The following is a 21,540-nucleotide window of genomic DNA, read 5'->3' on the forward strand; positions in this document are numbered from 1 at the left end:
GCGCCATTTCTGTCTGGTGTTATTTCTAATTCTTTCCATGCAATCAAATGTTTTCCATGGTCTTGACTTGTTTCATTTTCATTACAGCACCAATATTGACCCAGTCATTTTGTCCTTCTGTTAAGCTCCTCCAAACCACAGGAGGCGCTGTGCTCTGACAATTCAACACAAGCGCCACGTCGAGTTACAAGGTTGGTTTTTTTTTTAATTTTAGATTTTTTTATTTACAACAAACACAAAAACTACAACACTCACTTTTACACATCTTGTATAATACAAAATATATCTCAGTAAACATGTCTTTTTGGGATCATTTGGCCCATTTCTCTCAACATACACTGGAAGAGTGGGTTCTTATCTTAACAAATACTTGTTCTCAAACAATATTCTGTCTTTTAAGCCTTTTTTGGATTTGTGAAAATGGATACAGTGAAATCAAACGCCAACAGCAAGGAGACAGGCTGTCATTCCACAGAATCAACACTACATGTCCTCAAATACACTCAACATGCTGACATACCAAGTGTCCCCAGTCAGAAGACATAGGAGAGAGACAGTGGTGGACCCGGACCCGGAAATGGAAGCTGATGGGAAAAACTGTGTGCTTTTCTAGTCACTGTTTATATGGCTAAATGCTTACTTGTGGAATCCATACATAAGGAAAAAATTTTTAGAACAGCTGAGAAATGATGGGGAGACTTGTAAGTACAGATGTATTTTTATTGTTTGACATTTAACCCCAAAGAATGTAAAGAATGACATGACAAACATTGCAATGAATGTCATTGTTAATAAGCCACACAAGATCAGTCTTTTTCTCTTGTCACATGCTTCTTGTAGTACTAAACACAATACAGAACATTTATAAATCTGTTATGAAAGATGTGGAGACTTGAAAATATCGTTTGTGAGGAGAATGGCCTGTCAGTTGCAAATTGTGTAATTCTGTCATCTTTTCTGTAGTAGGGACACTTGATTCAGCCAGTGGTGGGCCGTCAGGGCCTGCAAGGCCTTCTCTGCTGGTCTAAAAAGTATCTGAATTACAGACTGATGTAAATTATATTTTGTCCATAAATAATTAATAAATGATTCCAAACAGAATGTTCCAGTTCCTTTCATAGTTTTCCCATGGTTGTGCTGCTTCCAGACATGTTTTTTTCATATTAAATCAGATTTCAGGCATCATCTGTTGCTAGGGTGAAAGAAATCTGCCCGAGGCCTTCACTGTCCGTTCTGATAGCCGAGTAAAGTAAAGTGAAGCGTGAAACAGACAGTTGCCTCAACCAATCAGAATTCGAGTTGACGACTCAGCGCCTTCTAGCTAGCTTACACTAACAACAGCATATCCAGGCCTTCTGATTTACATTCACCAAGAGATACAGTAGGGGGCGGTATGCACCTAAGTTGTTGGTCGCCTACCTCAATTATTCCAAAGAAGAAGAAGAAGAAGCCCTGAAGAGAAATAAAACTTACCAGAAATCCCACAGGGCAAGCTTGACTTTCAGGCCTGGCTTTATGGAACTGAAACGCACGGATAATCTATATGACAGAGCAATTTAACTCTTTTTGAGGAAAGAAAGGAGGATGGATTTTGTTTACAAATTATCGGGATTTTGGTGAGTAAAATGTTCCTCTTTTCCAAAATAATATTGCTGTTTTAAGTTGTTGATGCTCATTGTATGTGCACAGATGTAGTAGGAGACTTGTGCACTTCAGCAAAGGCATTTATTCTGGCTGCACAAGTATCTATCTGCTGTGCAACAACTCTTTATGTGCATATCTGTTTAATAAGATATTTTTATAGACATAAAATAGTTATTGAGAGGTGGATTGGTTCAGGCGGATCTGTTCTGAAGGCCTTAGTGTGAAATGCACGGTCCGCCACTGGATTCAAGGATCTCTTGTCCACAACAACGAGATTTTATCATGGCATCTGGAGAGGCTCCCAAGTGTGGATGTTCTGGCAGGATGTGCAGGCCGGCATCTTCAACCACTGCAGCGTCAGCTTCTTGGTGGATATGCTGCACAACATTCTGGTACTGTGACAGGCTGTGCATTACCTTTATAAACACATTCAAGATATCACTGGAAAGGACAAACAAGCTCTAATATATTATGCTCCCATGCAAGTTCCCCCACATATATTATTATTATTACCAATTTTATACTTATCTTGTATCATCCAAATATCCAGAGAAGAAAGGTAATAAAAAATCGAGCATATTACATGAGCATGTGTGTAATACATACAGGATTTTGATTTCCGGGTGGATCACCTAAATAATTGGTTGGTCTGTTTGTCAATCATTCTGACGAGCTGGTTTTGTAAGGCGGTTCTACGTGCTTGCGCCCAATAGGCTTCTCCCTGTTGCGCATGCGCATTCAGAGTGTTTATGTAGCCGGTGAGCTTCAGAGCTCGTACTTACCGATGGCGAGTCTGACATAATGAAACTGTAACCGTTTCGGAAAAAAAGCTTTATTTATGAGCGAGGCGGATCGCAGAAACTGTAAACAGAGCCGTGCACGTCCGGAGAAGAGGAGATCGCGCTCGAACGCTTCCGCGTTTCCTGGGAGCAGGAAGCAGGAGAGCCGGGCGGATGGTCTGGCGCATGCGCGTTGTTCAAAAAGTGAGTAACTTCGAGAAAATCCTGTATTATACCTTTAAGTAAAACATTCTTAAAGTCAGCTTCATCAAGAAAGCAGAACACTTACTTTAAGTAAATATTTCTTACGCGACAAAGTTTCTTTGCTTGTTATAAGCAAATTTTCTTACATTTTGGACTATTCTTTCTAGTTTTAAGACACATTATGGTCTTAAAGTGGCTAGATTTATAGTCTAGTTTTAAGAATTCTAGCCAAGTAAATTTTGCTTACCCCATTGGCAGATTTTTTTTTTTTTTGCTCAAAACAAGAAAATTTGCCCAGACTTAAGAATATTTAGCTTATTTCTAGTGGGGCTGTTTTTGCAGTGTAGACATCGTGGGGCCCTAAGCAGGGTACCGTTTGGAGCCCCACACTTCAAATTTACTACAGTTAAGACACACAAGTAGATACCAATTCTAAACCTAATTAATTACATTTCTCACTCTATGAACATGATGGCCATAGTTTATAAACAGCTCCTCTGAGTGCTCCTCAGTGCACAACGTTTTAAATGACATTAATGCATTTGAAAATCAATTCATTAGAAGCAAACATATTTGTAAACTTGATTCCAATTTTTTATTCGTTTCCATTCAGAAAAATATTACAAACTGCCCAAAAAAAGCCACTCGTTGAAGAAATAAAGTTTGTGTACAATGAAGAATCATATCTAATGCTTTCATGCAGCAGCGCTGCTTGTTCTCCAGACAGGACGCCGAACACACCAGCTGTGGTTGTGGTTATTTTGGAGCTTCAGTGTGGAGGAGCTCTTTCAGGACGTCCACCTGAACGACAAAAGTCCAGAGCAGCTCTGTTTACCCGTTCAGACAAGTGGACATAGAAGGTGACTTGCTGTGTTTAGCTGTATTGGTTCCTGCACTCTTCACGTGTCTCACCTGGCTTCTTCCTCCTGCATTGAGGTTGTGGAGCTTGTAGACCGTCACGTTTCCCTCGGTGTCTCCTACCAGGACGCAGTCTGTCTGCGGGGCGAACAGCAGGGAGGTCATCCTCACCCCGGGGGCGGCGGGCTGCACTATGACAGGGTCCATCCTGGTGGGAAGAGGGACGCGAAGAAACAAGATCACTCACAGAAAGAGAAGGATGCGTGCTCTTTAGAAAAACACAGTCTCACTCACATGTTTACATTCAGGTCCCAGATCTCCAGCTGTGTCTCAGTAACGGCTCCGAACACCGAGGGGCACATGGGAGACCACCTGACGTCCCACACGGGGGTCCGAGAGGAGCTGAGGCTCAACACGGGCTCGGGCTGGTCCAGCTTCCAGATGTGGATGGTCCAGTCCGAGGAGCAGCTCAGGAACACGTCGGGACTGAAGGGGCTGAATGTGACGCAGGTCACGGCACACTGAGAGGAACCGAACCAGCAACCGCATCAGCTACGCAAACTCCACATGATGAGCCAAAGACACTTTCATGACAACTTCATATGTTTGACTTTGTTTTAGAAAAAGTTAAATTAAGTTTAAGTAAAATATTTTTAATCAAAAATGCTATTTGAACTTATCTATCCCAAAGGCTCCAAAATAAATGAAATGTGGAAAAACTAAGTAATTAGCTTGCAGCAATGAATATTAAAGTTTACACTCAGCAGCAGTTTTGTTGCTGATGCTACTTTGTTGATAACATAGATAAATGAACAGCGATATCCTGGATTTATCTGCTCTGCTCTTAGTATTTTGTCCAGTTTCCGGCCCACGGGCCTCATGTCCGACACTTCTGGTCTGTACCAGGATGGCACAGATCAGCTGTAACCTAGAGTAACTGTAAGCTGAAGAAACTGGAGTGAAACAAAAATAGAAAGCAGAGAAAGTCAAGTCAACAAAGCTGAGTCCTCGTCACGGCATCAGCCTGTAGTTATGTAAATGCTTACGTCCAGAGAGGGAATCGCTACTTGAAGGTGCTGCAGCACCCCCCGATGAATGGCAGAGGACCTGCATAATACAATCTAAACTGGTAAAGAAAAATCACAGAGTTCCAAAAACAAAATCAATCTGGTTAATAAATAAATAAATAAATAATTCTGTGTCCTTGGAAACAGAATTTTATGACCTCCGGCTTTCATGTTTTCACTAAATCTGACTTCTTGTCAACCATGCTCTTAAGTCAAGATTTTCTTGATTTTTCCACTCGATGAATCTGACTGGAGCAGTGCATTGTGGGGGAGAAGCATCAATACCAGTGGTACCGGAGGCTTTTATCCCAAACGTCTTACAGAGTGCTTCCTGTATGTCTCCAGCTGACCACTGAACATGGAACATTTGTGAATGAGACCCTCCGGTGTGCCGATCAGGTAGATACTGGAATCCTGCGGGAAAGTAAAACCACAAAACACAAATGGAGAGGATCACTTTCAACATTTCACCTAAAAACGTCTTTTATATACAGAAATGATAATGTCACAAGCAAAAAAAAAAGGAGGAGGAATTATTTGTAGCACTAGTAATGCAACTGGGGACATTAGTATGTTTACCACTGAGCTGCATCAGCTCTTCTTCAGAGAATCAAACATTCGACTGAACTTTGGATGACGTTGTCTGCGAACCAAGTTCCTGCTAATTCAGTCAGGGCCACATATCTATCCCTCGTGCTTAGCCATACATACTCATGCAATGTTGTTGAAGTCTGTTTATTGTATGTTTATCTTTTTTTAAAGGAGTAATCAACTCTTGAATTGATTGTTAGTAATAAACAATTGAAAATGAAGAATTTTAAGACTTTTGCTCAAATATTATATACTCTTATATTCACTGTAATAACCCTCTGTCATCTTCTGGCAGAGCACACCCCTCAAGTTGGTCTTTTTTTCATTTTCAAAGGATTACTAATGTTACATATCTTGATATGGAAATCTAGAAGATCAGCTAATGATGGAATGAACGTCTGCAAACAGCTTACTGTGGGGTAGAAGTCCAAACACAGACCAGGACTCCTCATTTTCAACCCGGTCGCGGTCTCATTTATACTCTCCGCCTTGTTCCATCCAGGTGTCTTCTTTATGTCATGAGTCCTACTGATCACCAGAAGCTCTGTACCAACACACACACAACAACATTAACAACATCACGATTGCCAGAGGTATTCAGACAAAAGCACATGTAAACACTGCTGTGATCAAGGCTTCCAGCTGTTCACAGCTTTACTGCGGCGTGTTGCTGAGAGCAGTACCGATGCAGTCCAGACCACCGCTGTGGACCAACCAGTTGCTGACTCTGCCGTCGGTGCCCACGGAGAACAGAGTCTCCACCTTTTCCTTCACGGTCAAACTCAGATCCTTCTCAGTCCACTTGAGCTGCGACACCGGCCCCAAATGCCTTTTGGGACAGTCGCTGCACCGGAGACAAGACAGCAGCGGCATCAGTGGCGCCGAGGGGATTTTCAGTTGGCCACAGCCTGTTAACACACACACACACACACACACACACACTCACTGGCTGCTGACGGCACATGGCTCGTCTGGGTTCTGCAGGCTGTGCAGCACGATGCTGCCGTCACACATCCCCACAGCCAGCTGGTCGGGATGGCTGGCTGAGAAGTCCAGGGAGGTCACGGCGCTGTCGCAGTGGAGGACTCGACTGGGCCACTGAACAGGAGACACAAGTCAGCCGGCACAGCCGCCACGCCAACCCAACACTCGGCACGTTACCACGGAAACGGGAATGGAGTCCGACCGTAATGTTTTTATAGGACCAGCAGCAAACAAGACCTGGTGACGGGCGCTCGGAGCTCACGTTACCGTAACCCACGGCCAGGATGTTCTGCAACATCGAGAAAGAGATACGAAGAAATATTAAATATCATTTAATACACACAAGCCCCAACCAGCTCAGTGGGAAGGTTGACTTATCTGCATTCACAGAGAACGGAGTGTGTGCTGCTCAGCTGGAGGACCTGGTTCTTCTTGTTCCAGGCCAGGCTGCTGACACTCTGTCCTCTGACCAGCTGGCAGCTGAAGACCCAGAGACACTGCAGGGCTGGGGAGCGGCTCGTCTCTGCATCAGCCTCTGTCTCATCGGCTGTCTCAGGCTTCGCTGCTCCTCCTGGGGTTGACACAATAATTATAATCAATCAAATTATTATATTCCAATTTACATCTTTATTTAATCCTAATTCCACCACGTCATTGTTAACAGTGGCATGAGTTCATGATATTAAGACATTAACATTACCCTCTATAGCAGGCAGGTGCCTGTAAGACGCCAGCTGAGGCTGGACATTATTGAGGAGGACGCTTTTCTCCATCACTTGCAGGCACTGCTGGAATTTGTCGGAGAACATGATGAGCTGCAGGTCTGCGTCCGGGTTTATACAGGCGCCGCTTGTTTCCACTTCATTCAGAGAGCTGGAGGCCGTGACTGCTTGTAAGAAAGACAGAGTGTCAATAAAGCAATTCAGATGAAGCATGTCTAATTTCTATTTGTGTCCAATATTAAGAAAGCAGAGAATTCAGTGTTTCCTGTTGGTTATTACCGGAACTGGCTGTGCTTCCCAGCGACACGCTCTTCTCCGCTCCTCTGCTGGACTCGACAGCCGTCTCCAGGTCGACATCCTTCTGTGAAGCAGTGGCGGCCGCCACTCCCTCCTGCTCGGGGCCGTACAGGGCGTCCCACGTGTCCCACGTGGTGACAGTCACAGCTGTGGGAATGCATAAAGACTGATAGGTAGATGACAGAGCTGCCACACACCGTCTGGCTTCTGTGTGGCTTTATCCAGTTCAGCATCACTGATCAACCAAAGAAAGACTGAGACACTGGAAGTACGTTATTACAACTTATTGACTCTTCACTGAATACAACTTTCTGAAGCAGAAAGAGACCCGAAGCAAGGGAATCTAACCTTTATCCATCATGTCCACGCTGCTGGTCTGAACCTGCTTGTTTTTAGTCGTTTCATTTATCGTCTGCATCCATCGATCCACGTATTTCTCACTGAAGGGTCTGTTCAGGCAGACCTCAGCGTAACGCTTGTTCCTTTCTCTGTGAACACAAAGTGGAGATGACGGCATGAACGAGTGTCCCGGTCAGATGGCGTTTAGTTGGAGACACTGGTGAAATGGCTTCACTCACGAGACGGCCTCAGCATCAGCAGCCTCCGCGGACACCAAGCTGCTCGGGATGTCCAGCAGCGTGATGGTTTCAGTCTCACAGATCGAGACGTTGATCATCTCCTCCAGCATGTCTTCTGTCACTTGCTCCTCAATGTTGTACTTTTTAACCCTGACATCTGCGAGAAGGATGAAAATATACTCTTACCAAGTAGAAGAGAATCTATTGGATGCTGTCACAGATAACTGGCATTCAGTTTTAATAAACTGTGGAAAAATCTTCGATAACAACCTGGGAGGGCGACGGACAGGTCTCTTTTTGGAAACGTGTCCTCAGTATCCTCATTTATTGACTCGATGGTAGACTGGCTGGATATTCTGCTGCCGCCAAACAACGACCTGGAAGATATTCCCAGCATGCACAGCTCAGACGACAGAGAGTGTCTCCGGTTCCAGAGGAAGGCTGGAGAACGCTTCCTGTGGCTGCTACCTGCTCTGGTACTGATCCAGCGAGGGGAGCCGGCTGACCTTGGCCTGCGCTGCTCCTGGATCTGCCGGGTAGAGCGGCTGAGGGGTGATATCATTTCCCTCCTCATCAGACACCTGCAAATACAATAAACAGTCACCTACACACTCCTGGACTTCATGTGAGTGTTGAGCCTTTAATTCCACTATAGTAATCTGACTGCTGACATTTATTTCTTATAAGCGCCATAGAATGATAGATTTACTGTTTATTTCTTTTCAACAGCTTCAGTGACCCGCTACCATGAACAGAATGAAATAATTAAGATAACAGATGGATTAATCAGTCAGTAACTGTTGCTTGTAAAGACAATGTGGCAGCAGTGAAGTTCTAAAGACAGGGTAAGGAAGAAGGGTTCCACACAATAGCGGAGTAGGCAGGGGGCGGAGGGGGCGGCTGCCCTGGGCCCATTGCTGCGTGGGGGCCCATCATGAAGGGGGGAAAAAAGCGTGCTGAAGAAAATGGTAAGGAAGTGAAGTTGGACTCTATAACAGTCACATTCATAGGATAAAGTTGTTTAAAAAATAAAAATGAAAAAATGTTCGCCCATGTTGTCTGTTTAGTTTTCCTGGAGGTGCAGCCTGTAATCCTCTCGGTTTCGCTTTTACCGTAATACGGAGAATATGTGCGCACCGCTAAATGACGTACTGCGGTCAAGCCAGCCGGCGCTCTGACAAACACAGTGAAGTGAGCCGACACGTCGTTTAGCGTTGCGCACATATTCTCCTCATTACGGTAAAAGCGAAACTGAGAGGACTGCAAAACAAACATTGATCACAACCTTATTCATAATTAATAGAAGACGCATGAATAATGTTGACAAAAAACTAAACTGAACAACAAAGTAAATTAAGGAAAGCTTGTCCTAATGCTGCTTTTCAGTCAATAGGTCAAATGAACTGGGAGATACTGAGCTCAAAATTTCTCTTACAAATATTAATATAATTCTTTTTGCAATATTTAAAGCGAAAACAAAGAGGTGTGCCTGAAAGAGACACTACAGAAATGTGATTCACAAGTGATTTGGAGTCAATAGGTCAAATAACCTGGGAGCTATTGAGAAAAAAATATATTTTTTATAAAAAATATTAATAAAAACTATTGAAAATGTTAGCTAAAACAATAGGTGTGTCTGAACCAGACAGTGTAGTACATTACGTACATTGTACATTACATTATCTGCGGCATTTTTTTAAGCGATTATGTTTTAATGGGGATGTTCAGGCCACAAGGGCCCGTGGAGAATTGCCCCCCACCCCCCCCCCCCCCCCACCCTGGCTGGGACCCCTGCTCCGCCCCTGGTTCCACATAAAAATAGGTCAGGATTGATGAACTTTACACATGTTTGTGTTACAGTGAAGATGAGTTCACTTTACACTCAGTTATTTGGAGATGTAAACGTTTTCACTACATTTGGAGCATATGTTTTACTACTGTGTTGCCATTGTTCACTTTTGTTTAGAGAGATGACACAAAAATAACAGACTTATTCATTGGACCAAGCCAAGCCAGAAGAATGGGCTCATTTTATTCAGGCGGGCTGAAGGAACGGAGAATTTTCACTGAGTGGAAAGACAGTTGAATCATTTCCCTGAGCTCAGCCAAAAGGACCAGGTATTTTCAGTGATCTGATCCAAAAGACCCGCCTCTCCTAAACCCGCTCACAGCCCACCCTGACCGGGACTCACCCGGACCACTGGTCTCGGCAGCGGCCCGGAGCTGTTCTCCAGGACTTTGCTGCCTCCGGCCGGGCTGAAGCTCCTGCTGTGGGAACACATCACGCTGTTTGTCCGCCTGGAGCTCTGACTGGCCGCCGGAGCTCCCGACACTGAGGCGTGAAACACTCTGGACGAGCTGGAGGAGGAGCTGGAGGAGAAGACGGCCCCGCGGTGAGCGAGCCTGCAGCGCTGAGCCACAACAAAACATGATGACAGGAGGAACTCACGAGCCCAGCCCCGCAGCGCGCCTTTTCTTCCGTTTCTCATCCTTTGCCACGGAGTTTGACATGATCTTCTCCACTTTTCTGTTATCAGCGCTCTGTGGTTTCCTCTACGTGTTGCTATGGCAACATGGAGGTCTCAGTGCGTGTAGAGCCCCCTGCAGGCGGGGAGTGGTCACTGCAGGCTGCAGACATTCCACTGGGGTTCCTTTCAAGAGCTTCCTAGTTTTTTTTTGTTTTTGTTTTTTTGAGGCATTTAAACGAAAATATCTGAACATGGTTCAACTCTATCAGACATAGGAAAGACACAGCACAATATTTTTAAAAGTTAAACAGAATATCCCTGCTTCACTGAATTGAAATTAGGTATTTGATTTCTTTGAGGCTTTTTTCGATTTTGCAGTTTCCGCCATACATGTGAGGTTAACTGATCATGCTAAGTTGCCCATAGATGTTATTACTTTGTGTCTCTCTGTGCTCCATGGATGGAGGTTCTATAGAGACTGTCCAAACACATTAACTGATAGTCGAAAGGAGGTCAAAGTTCACTTAATCCAGCTGTGTGTCTGCCTTTTTAAAATCTCTCCCACTCCGTTAACTACTCATGTATTAATAAATAATCAGAGGAACCCTCAAAACAAAACACATCAAACGTATAGCCCAATTCACAACAGTGCTGATAGTTTTAACAAAACTTTCTAATTAAATTAAATCAGTGAGTATGTTGGAGGGATATCACACCGTGTAATAATTACTTTTATAGTTAGTGATCTTTTTTAATGATTAACTAACCTGATTGTTTTTATGCAAACTTTCTCTGATGTGTAACTTTTTCTCACGTTTCTTCTCAACAGGTAGAATTTGAAGCATTGTTTTTAAAGGAATAAGAGAACAACTGGACCAGAGAACACAACATTGCTACTAATGAGAAGAACATTTACTGGTCATTAGTGTCAGAACATGTGATCCTTATCAGTGCAGTCTGTGGTCGCTATAAAACCAGTCTGCCTCACTGAGCGTTGGACCTCTGGATGTGAAGGACGGAGGAGCACTCTGACAGCAGAAGGAAGGAAATAACTCCTACAGGAGGAAAAAAGTCAAAACAGGTTTGTGACAAACGCATAGACGCATCTGCCTTTTTATATAAAAGCAGCACACTGATCATTGATAACTACCTTGTGATTTATGCAGTCAGATGTTTTGCAGTCACTCAGACACTCTTCAAGATTCCATTCTTGTGTCTTTAGGATGGCCAAGAAATATCTGGTGTTGGCGGCTGCGGCGGTCGGAGTCGCCCTTCTGGCTGGGATCATCTCTGCCTGTGTATTGCTGATCGGCGGGGAGTCAGGTACATTCATACCGCCGTTTTCCTGTATTGTATTCACTGAAATCCATTCACTCATTCACTCTTGGCTGAATTTCCAGAGTTGTCCCAGTGTGGCACATGTATTGATTAATGGGAGAAGCCTGCAGCTACCATAACTTACCATGCTTCAGTTTTAATGCAACAAGTAGACTAGAATTTCAAATTGTCTTTAGTTTTAGGCAGAACTGTTCTGAATCAGCTGTTCCATGTTTTGGCACGTTGAGAGGCACTGCAAATGATTACCATCAACCCACACCTAGTGTTATGTCAGTGGTTAAAGGGTATTTGATAAAACTTGGTTATGTCAAGGAGATAAAGCATCGGGATGAACTCCATACAGACTGTTTGCAGAGAAATACACTGTCACCTCATTTAATACCACTTAGCTTTGGTTTGATGGTCAGTTGTAGAAACCAACATCCAAGATTACAGTTTTGGTGTTTTGACACTTCAGATCAAACTCGTCCAGCCTGGAATACTATTTCTCCTTCTTAACCTCGAGCCTCCAGAGGCTGAAAGGCCACAGACTGGTCGCAGGTCAGCTGGTGGAGCTGGCTGACTTCCAATCTCCAGCTTGGATCATATTCCCATCTTCCTGAACTCCTGCAGTGATCTGTTCCTTGAGGAATTTAATTTAAAATTAAACTGAATTGAATTGAAATTGCTCCTCACCCTGTCTCTAAGGGAGCGCCCAGCCACCCTACGGAGGAAACTCATTTCAGCCGCTTGCATCCGGGATCTTGTCCTTTCGGTCATGACCCAAAGCTCATGACCATAGATGAGGGTGGGAACATAGATTGACTGGTAAATCGAGAGCTTCGCCTTTTGGCTCAGGTCAGGGAGGAGGTCGGAGTAGAGCCGCTACTCCTCCGCATCGAGAGGAGCCAGCTGAGGTGGCTCGGGCATCTGGTTAGGATGCCTCCTGGACGCCTCCCTGGGGAGGTGTTCCGGGCATGTCCCACTGGGAGGAGACCCCGGGGAAGACCCAGGACACACTGCAGAGACTATGTCTCTCGGCTGGCCTGGGAACGCCTTGGGATCCTCCCAGAGGAGCTGGAGGAAGTTTGTGGGGACAGGGAGGTCTGGGCATCCCTGTTGAGACTGCTGCCCCCGCGACCCGGCCCCGGATAAGCGGTAGAAAATGGATGGATGGATGGATGGATGAATTGAAATTCCTTTAGTCCCACAGGGGGAAATTTACGATTTCAAAACAGAAAGTAACAGCATAACATGAAAAACAACTCTGTGTTCATGGCCTCTAAGATGTGGCAATACTATAAACTATTATTCATTATATATTCAGCCTGCTTGTTGTGCTGATGCTACTGCAGCTTTATCGATGTTTTGTCAGCGTCTGCTTCACTCCTCGTCTTTCTCCACCCTCTGCTCAGACTCCCCGGCTGCTGTCCCAGTGTTTTCCACTGGTGGAGACATGTTGGACTACCTGAAGCAGATGGGACACATCGGTGAAACCGACGGCCTGTTGGCCACCTGGTTCCACAGAGCCAACAACAAGAGCGAAATGAACAAAGCTCTCACAAGTAAAAACACACAGCTGAAGATATCTGTGGTGTGTTTGTGCCTGGAGGTGAGAATGAACCGTCTGCACTAAACTCCACCGCAGCTCCTGTCATGATCCTGGAGGCCGACATCACTCTGGAGGGGTACGGGACCGTCAATCAGAGCCTGGTCCCCATCATGGCTCATCCGCCAGACATCTACAGCGACAACACTCTGGACCAGTGGCTGGACGCCGTGCTCTCATCTGACAAAGGTACAGAAAACAGAACAGGTCAGGATAGTCGTGACGCCAGGGAGTCTCAGTCTCTGTGTTTTTCTCGCAGGTATAAAACTGGACTTTAAGTCTCTGGAGTCCGTCGGCCCGTCGCTGGACCTGCTCAATGAAAAGAACAACCGGACGAGAATCAACCGGCCGGTGTGGGTGAACGCAGACATCGTCCAGGGACCCAACGTTCCCAACTTCCTGCCAGCGATCAATGGAACCAGGTGAAAAGAAAACTACCCTCAAGTTAAAGGAGGGATATTACGCGTTTTTTAGCCCTTCAGTATCAATCTACAGCTCACTCAAGCAACAGCTTTGCTCAAAGTTGGATGGTGAAAACTGCATATCTCAAAAATAACTTAAATCAAATGTTCCTCTGCATCAGGCTGCCTCAAACGACTGGAAATGGGTCCCTGTTACTTTAAGAATCACCTCAGCTTAGTGACACGCCCCCCTCAGAGCGTCCATCTCAGCGATTTACGGTGTATTTCCCCCGCCCCTGACAGGGGTGGGAGAGCGCCAGCTGTGCAGGAGGAGCTGTGCAGACCACGTCAGAGATGGGCGGAGCTGTGCAAAACTGAGCGTTTCAGCCTCAACATGGCTGCCAGGAGGAGATTCAGGGATTGCTCAAATATGTGTGAATGGTTCAGGAAACAACTCCATGTGTCTTTTTAACAGGGAAAAGACACTAATACCCCTTTCACACCGGCCAAAAAACCTATTTAAACCCGCTAATTAATCGGCTCCTCATGGCAGTGTGAAAGTGTTCACTCGGCATTAGACCCGGGTTTTTCAACCCTGCAATCGACGCGGGTTTTTAGCAGGTCGCTGCTATTGGCTTTATAGTGGGAGGGGCGAAAGGGAGTGTGCAAGGCAGAAGGGAGTCGACGTGGTAACTTACGTGATGACGTCGACGCAGTGTGGCTACGTTAGCACGCTAGTTGTTGTTTCTGGACACAGCGTGAGATTTCCTTCGTCAAGATGACCCAGTATTGGCAAGATAGCGAGACCAGAGAGCTCCTCTGGATCCGTGGGGAAGAGGAGATTTGGGGACTGAGCTCTAGTCCGTTGTTTACTTTCGCTTTGCTTCGTCGCGCTGATGATGTCATCAACGCAGGACGCTATCGGCGCGGGAAAACGCAGCGACTCGGCTGGCCAGCAGGCAGGTCTGCAAGCAGTGTGAAAGGACTCAAAAGGCGATTATTAGCGGGTCGAGAACACGGGTCGACCCGCTAGTTGCAGTGTGAAAGGGGTATAATGCATTGTACAAAGTTCAAAAAAGTGGATTTTGCATCAGACCCCTCCTTTAAAGTCTCAATCCTCCTGATTTTAAGAAACACATCATTTCAGATATGTATCAACTGTGTGCTCATTTCAAATTTTTCAGATTTTTGGAAGTGGTCCAGGAGAAGTTCTGGGATGTGACTTTGTCTCCAGGATGGAAGGTAAGCTGCATGTTCTTCCTAGTTGCTCCATTTGTTTTAGTAACTTGAATTAAGTAAACACGCAGTAAACTTTGTTGTTTTAATGCCTTGGTTCTGAACTTATACATTCCTAACAGCAAAGAATCAGTGCATTCCTAATCACACAACACACACGTATCAGTCTTTAATCAGGGTTTCCAAACAAAGACATCAGGATGTTGGCAAAAACCAAGACAAAAAAGTCTCTCCCAAAATCAACAGCATCAAACTTCCCTTTACTCTCCACATTTTAACCATGTGGAGAGCAAAGGGACTTCTATTCATCGTCATCTTCTCTGCTTTTAACACAATCGATCACACTTGTTTAAGTGAGTGGAATTGAAAATAATGATTTTTTTTATTTTTGACAGGCGACGTATCTTCCTCCGATTTTAGTTGGAACCTACACCAGGACCATGGTGGAAGAAATGTATGAACTGGTCAAAGATGTCCCGCAAAAGGTAGGTGGAAGGTGAATAGAACAGCAATATGAGAAACACTGTAAAACACTCAGGACCAGATTATAGACTGTAAACGAATCAATTGTACAACTGTAACTCACGGATAAAAAAAAAAAAATACGTATATGAGGGTGTTTTCCTTCCTTCAGGTGACGTTTCCAGTTCATGCCATGATGGTCCGTAGCGGCTGGCAGCACATCAGCTGGATCCTCAGCCAGTCCTCCAAGTGAGAGAGCGCTCTGACCTCATCTTAGAGTTTCTGTCGTGACTCACTGACAGTTTTGATTTTGGGATTTTGTGTTTCCAGCTACAGTCTGACTCTGTGGCAAGGTTCGATCCACCCCCCTCTGGACGACTTGCTGTTCGTCCGGGACAACAGCCACCCTGCCAGAGTCTACTACGACATATATGAACCTACGCTCACACAGTTTAAAGGAGCAGCAAGTAAGTGGCATTACGATGACCCGAAACTGATGATAATTTCAAGTCAGTCAGGTATGAAAGATGAGGTTTCTCTGTCTTGTTCACTGTTCACTGTCTTGGTCATGGTGTATGATTGACAGGAAGCCAAAACCGAGTGAGGAGATTCTATCCTGGAGGAGATCTGATGGACTTCCTGCATCCGGCTCAGCATCTGGAGGACAGCTTCCTGTCGGGACGTCCGGACAGCCTGGCCGTGTCGTGGTTCACAGTGACCGATGGGTCGTCCCTGTCGGCTCGCCTCGCAGGTTGATTCAGCTGGATTCCCGCAGCGTCCTCCTCCACCGTGAAGGAGCAGCACTCTGAATCCCCTTCCTGTCTGATGTGTGTCATGTCCCGGTGTGTAGATGAGGTGGGGGGGATGCTGGTCCTTCATGTGGCTCCTCACGGTGAAAAGCCCCGCTTCCCTGTGGTGCAGCGTTCTGGATCCCAGCCGCTCACGCTGGAGGTCAGTCAGTTTAAATACGCCACAATCAAAGCAAAAAAAAAAATATATATATATAAAAAAAAGGTGCATCCACAGGTTACAGAAGGTTTTGTGTTTGCAGGAAGTTCTCCAGACGCTCGGGCAGCACCCTAAAGCCCCGTGGGGTATTTACCTGAGGGTCCACTCCTATGAGGTTCTGGAGGATTCTCTGGACCTGCTGCGCTCGGCCTACACCACAGAGAGGCTGTACCGGCCCGTGTGGATCAGCGTGGAGGATCCGAACAGCAGCAACAGCACAGAGGTACAGTAGCTGAGGCCATTAGACAGGAAGGGGGCGCTGCGCTCCAGTCCCACTGTGTCCTCTGCCTCTCTTCCAGGACTTTGTTTCCACAGTGGAAAGGCTCTTCCCCTACGTGACTCTGGTGCTGGCCGAGCAGACATGGCCGTCTGTCGTCCCGCCGGCGGTGTCCGGCCTGTCTCAGAGGGTGGCTCTGCATCTGGACACGGCGGCGGTCCTGGGCGGAGAGACGCAGCGCCGCTCTCTGACCCAGCTGATGGACAGATACCACTTTATATTGGAGTGGAAGGAGGAGAGCAGGGCCGGAGACCTCGCCGTCCTGAAGGCGCTCAGAGATCAGCACTCAGGGAGGGACGACGCAAAGCTGTATGTGATGTCTGAGGAGTCCTAACCCACGACCTTTGACCTCTAGTGTGACACTGAGCACTTCGACTTTTAGCTGTAATTGAATTGTGATTGAAAGAGAAGAGAAAGTTAAACTGTTACAGTATATTTATTCAAATCCCCAGAGTGGAATTACTTTAGAGTTCAAACACTCTCATGTGCCATAAATACACGCTAATATACACATACTGGCAAGAATCATATATATTTCACTGTTTCCAGTTTAAAAAGTCTCAGAACTTGATAGATTTCTCTTATTTCTGTTAAAGAAAAAAAAAAAACTACATTGGATGCTCTTTGTGGAAGTACTGGAAAAACGTTCAAAAACTTGTACTAATACGATGCTTTAACCAAGTCCAAGTGTCATTTAAGAGAAATTTATCAGTTGAATTGAAAAACACTTTGCCAGGAAAAAATAGAGGAAACAGGATTGTTTTCTAATGTTTATCAAAAATATTTAAACATGTTTTAAGACTGTCGCCAGTGTGAAGCTATTCGACTGAAACAAACAAATGGAAAAAGCTCAAATTTTTTAAGCAGCTGACGGAGATCATACAAGTATTTTTATTTTAAACATTTAATGTGTATTTGTAAAGTATGTAAATCACTAATCCATATGATGTCCCGTCTGCCGAAATGTGTTTGTGACGCGAAACTCCAAATTGAAAGACAATTTGTAAAACGATGCAAATTTCAGGCTGTAATTGATTTAGCCCAGGTTTGAATTTGTCTCTAGTGGAGCTGCCATTGGAGAGCACTGGTGGCTTGTTCATTCAGTTTATTAATGTGCATCTGAAGCCTGGACCAGCTTTCAATAAAACCTTTAACTCTGTTTACTGCCAACACAATTCCTCCAAATCAGCACTCTGAGAATCACTCCACCTCTTCAATGAATAGTTTAATACCAACAGAAGAAAAACACATGTGGGACATTTATAGTTGACAATATTGAAAAGAAGAGACTCCTGGTGGCATGTTGGCCGTTTTGTTTTCCTACTCGGCTCCATGCAGGTACAGAGCCAGGAACTTCCTGAAGACTTCGGGCTTGTATCCCGACAGACCAGCTGGAACCTGAAGAGACACGAAGAGACGTGTTCAATCTGAAGTTTTAGAAATATTTATAACCACTGTGGGATTTAAATAGTAAAAACAGGAGATTTTATTAAATCAACCAGTGATATTTTTTTGTCGCACTAAACATGTACATGTGATGCTTCTAATGTTCTAAAAGTGTCCTCATTTGCATGAATTTAACACGTTTCATATATTTTCCTCCTGTTCCTCGCTTCCACTACAGCAGGAGCTTCTCCTGTAGACGCTACAAGCAGCTTATTTTCCAATCACACAAAACACCGTACCCTCACTTCCTTCTTCTTGATGAGTGGACGAACTTTTGCAAAATCATACAGCTCAACATCTTCATCCAGCCACATCTGCAACATGAAAATAAAACGCATTAGTGCCGAAAACACACCAGCGGCATTATTCTACGAGCACGCTGAACCCGCCTGGTTTTTGACGCCGTCGTCTCCTGTCAGATCTGTGGTGTTGAGCTGGAACACGAGGAACTGGAATATTCTCCCGTTGGTGCCCACCGCCTGCACGGTCACAGGGCGCTCCAACAGCTGCTGGGGCTCCGTCTGCAGCACACAGCGGACAAGATGAGCTTAAACACCTGGAAGACAGCAGCCGGTCCGCCCAGAGCTTTCTTATCCTGCAGTCTCACCCCGTACAGCTGGTACGCACGCGACAGAGCATTCCCAAACGTAAACATGGCCATCTTGGCTCTGAACTGCTCTGGGCGGAGCTTGCAGTTGACATCGGCCGACTCCAGGAAGTAGAGCGTGTGGGCGTGAGGGTAGGGGGAGTTACCCCTGAAGCCTGGTGAAGAACAGACGTTCCATTTAGTCTCTCCGGTTCAGCTGGACATGATGGGAAAATGAAGAGGAAGCATTTCCACACCTGTGCAGTTCAGGTTCTCTTTGTACACGTTGGCCTTCTGCAGGTCGATGGTGGGGGAGATGGGATAGAAAGTTTCCAGAGTGTGATCTGCGGTGTCGGACACTTCGTCTTTTCCACAGACCGCTGGCAGAGGATCCATGCTGCTGTGCAGCAAACCGTTCCGGCCCCGGACCTGGAACAGGTCCTCACCTGGTTCAACAACAAAATGGAACGCTATTAGAACAAATACAGCACCTGGAAGTTTGTTTGATTCGATACACTGTGGATGAAAACTGTCCAGAAACTGTTTGGAGAGGCAACTCTGCATGACGCACCAAGCAGAGAAAACAGTGGATTTAATGCTGCTTCAATCCCTCATTGCACTACTGTCTAAATGTCATTACATTAAGGCATTATTACACTGAGAAGATCCCAATTATTACATTATTGGCAACTACAGGACATATTATTCTCAATGTTTCAGTGGGATCAGTGGACAAAACATAACAGTGAGAATCAGAAGTAAAGAGCAAGACGCTGCAGTGAAATCTGTTAATCTACTGCTGACTGTAAATCAAAGGTGAATTGATGAAAAGATACAAGCTAGAAATCTTACAGCTTAAAAAGCAACAGATTTTTCTTCTGTAAATGTTAAACAGCATCAGATTGGGTCATTGGTTAAGTTGTCATCGTGTTGTGATTGCTTCTGCAGCCTGATTGAGATAAAATCCGGCTGCACGTGATGGGAGACGAACTCGACACCTCTGGGGTAGATCTGGTGACCGAGCGGATAAAAGGTGTCGGGTTTTCACCTCTTTTCCACGTGACGGCCAGAGAGTAGTCCTCTGTAAACATCCGCCTGCCGATGGCCGAGTGGCTGGGCTGCAGCATGCCACACAGATGGAGCAGGTTGAGGAGCAGAGTGTTGCTACAGGAGAAACACACACGCACGCGAACACACACGCACACACACTGCAAAGGTAAACTCCACACAAATGTCAACAACACCGTGAAATGTGGCCCATATTGTAGTATTCCCATCCTCCATGAACAATTTAATAGTGTAACATCGACTCAACTGTGTATCTCTGCATTAATAAAGCTGAGTCTGCATCTCTTGAAGAGAATAGAGCATCTGTTTCTTTACCAGTATTTCTCTTTTTTGGGTCGATTCTCCGTCGTGTCCCAGAACCGAGCGTGCTTGATGGCGTTCTGCACTCGCTCATCCACATCAGGAATCTGCTCTTCAAGATTCTCTGTACGAGAGAGGAGCTGAGACGGAAAACTGGGCATGACTTTGGTTTTGGTTAACCAGGCAGCCTGACGCACACCTGAGGAAGGAGGGACAGAGACACACAGTCAGGGAAAGAGATCAATATTGGTTGTGATTTCAGTTTCACAGAATGGCAGATTATAAAACAACAATTTAGTGTTTTTTCAGAAAAAGTTGGTGAATAAATTTACTTATAAGCCTTCATTCCATTCTTTCAGTCAAACTCAAATCATTAAAGAAATCATCAGTAAATCATGGGCTCACAAGAGTGTCATTAGAAATAACTATTCATAAATGTGATGAATACACAAAAATATTTCCTTTCTATATTACACCTTCTGCTCCCTTACTAGCTAAACACCTAAACATTTCCGTGATGCCAATTCTTTAGGTCCATTTAGAAAAGATATAAAACACTTTATAACTGAAGACTAACTGTGAGCTGAGTGATGATTCCAAAACAGGACGGCACTGATCAAATTTAATACATAATATGAGGAATAATGACTACTGGAACATTTCCAGGTGTATGGCAGGATGTGAACAGTGGATGCTTGGGGAAAAGGGAGGCATCTGGACAACTTAGGAGTGGAAATGAGTGGTTACAGATTCAGCCTCCACTTTCTTCTGATACGATCAGAGTTCCATCTAAACAATACAGTAAAATAACATTCAATTAAAAACAACACTGTGTGCTGGTACAAGGCGTGTCTGAGAGCCTCGGGTGTCCCCAGAAGAGGCCCGCCCCACACTTTGAGAACCCCGGGATGAGAGCCGGTGCGTTACCCTCCAGCACGTTGGTCCTCTGGTTGAACATGAAGCACGGCGTGTCTTTGAACAGCGGCATCTGCTGAGCGGGGGGCGCCTTGTAAAACCTCGGGTTCTTGTGATCCGGCTCCCAGTGCGGGAACACGGGCTTGGCCAGGCCCGGCACGTGGTGCATCCTCTCTCCGTACGTGATCGTCTCCAGGTCGGGGATGTCCACGGTCTCCCGGGGTTTGGGTCTCGGCGGAGGCTTGATGAAATGACAGCGGCTGACACCGAAGCGTCTCCGGGCCTGAGGGCAGCACGACCCGCCGACTGCAGCCGCTCGTCCCGCATCTTTCAATAAAGCAGCGGGGACGAAAACACAGCGGGTCGTATTTGTGAGCATGTCTGAATCCGTCCGTCTTCCCGCAGACTTTCACACATGGAGACTTTAGCTTTGACCCGACGAGCAGACTTTCACAAGATGCAACCTGCGGGCGCCGCCATCTTTACTCTTCTTCGCGTTGACGCTAGACTGTTTGCTGACGTGACTGTGCTGCCCCCTGGCGGCACCCGGCTGCATTAACCCGAATACCTCATCAACGCGCGGGTGGAAAACCCTTCAAGTAGAAGCACAAAATTCAAGGATTTTACTATTTCTTAAGTTTTCAAAATTGTGACCTTGAAATTCTAGAATTACTAAGAACAGGTTCAGATCCCTCGTTTTTCACACTGCTGTAGTTCTAATCT

The 21,540-nt window shown here is 45.5% G+C and overlaps 3 protein-coding genes across 3 annotated transcripts; 1 reads left to right on the forward strand and 2 right to left on the reverse strand.

Moving 5' to 3' along the window:
* Window positions 1-3,300: 3,300 nt before the first annotated feature.
* On the reverse strand, window positions 3,301-10,037 carry dnai4 (dynein axonemal intermediate chain 4). The gene is given in 17 exon segments (XM_030116038.1): window positions 3,301-3,428; window positions 3,540-3,693; window positions 3,780-4,006; window positions 4,874-4,966; window positions 5,557-5,687; window positions 5,827-5,987; window positions 6,090-6,241; window positions 6,330-6,416; window positions 6,550-6,698; window positions 6,828-7,013; window positions 7,129-7,293; window positions 7,495-7,634; window positions 7,725-7,881; window positions 7,995-8,127; window positions 8,175-8,218; window positions 8,221-8,305; window positions 9,917-10,037. Coding segments are annotated over 17 exon segments (2,199 nt in total). The 5' UTR covers window positions 10,007-10,037; the 3' UTR covers window positions 3,301-3,383.
* A 1,378-nt stretch (window positions 10,038-11,415) lies between these two features.
* On the forward strand, window positions 11,416-16,836 carry fam151a (family with sequence similarity 151 member A). The gene is made up of 12 exons (XM_030116039.1): window positions 11,416-11,515; window positions 12,925-13,074; window positions 13,158-13,307; window positions 13,378-13,540; window positions 14,704-14,761; window positions 15,151-15,240; window positions 15,390-15,466; window positions 15,548-15,684; window positions 15,804-15,968; window positions 16,068-16,168; window positions 16,269-16,448; window positions 16,525-16,836. The coding sequence occupies exons 1-12, from the start codon at window positions 11,416-11,418 to the stop codon at window positions 16,834-16,836; spliced, it is 1,683 nt and encodes a 560-aa protein (XP_029971899.1).
* An 875-nt stretch (window positions 16,837-17,711) lies between these two features.
* Window positions 17,712-21,308, reverse strand: mrpl37 (mitochondrial ribosomal protein L37). Its single transcript, XM_030115465.1, has 8 exons — window positions 20,830-21,308; window positions 19,918-20,101; window positions 19,583-19,698; window positions 18,792-18,980; window positions 18,556-18,710; window positions 18,338-18,469; window positions 18,188-18,262; window positions 17,712-17,900 (listed from the first exon to the last, which is right to left on the reverse strand). The coding sequence occupies exons 1-8, from the start codon at window positions 21,194-21,196 to the stop codon at window positions 17,823-17,825; spliced, it is 1,296 nt and encodes a 431-aa protein (XP_029971325.1). The 5' UTR covers window positions 21,197-21,308; the 3' UTR covers window positions 17,712-17,822.
* Window positions 21,309-21,540: the final 232 nt, after the last annotated feature.

The sequence above is a fragment of the Salarias fasciatus genome, chromosome 18, assembly GCF_902148845.1.
Source record: "Salarias fasciatus chromosome 18, fSalaFa1.1, whole genome shotgun sequence".
In the NCBI taxonomy this organism is placed as follows: Eukaryota; Metazoa; Chordata; class Actinopteri; order Blenniiformes; family Blenniidae; genus Salarias; species Salarias fasciatus.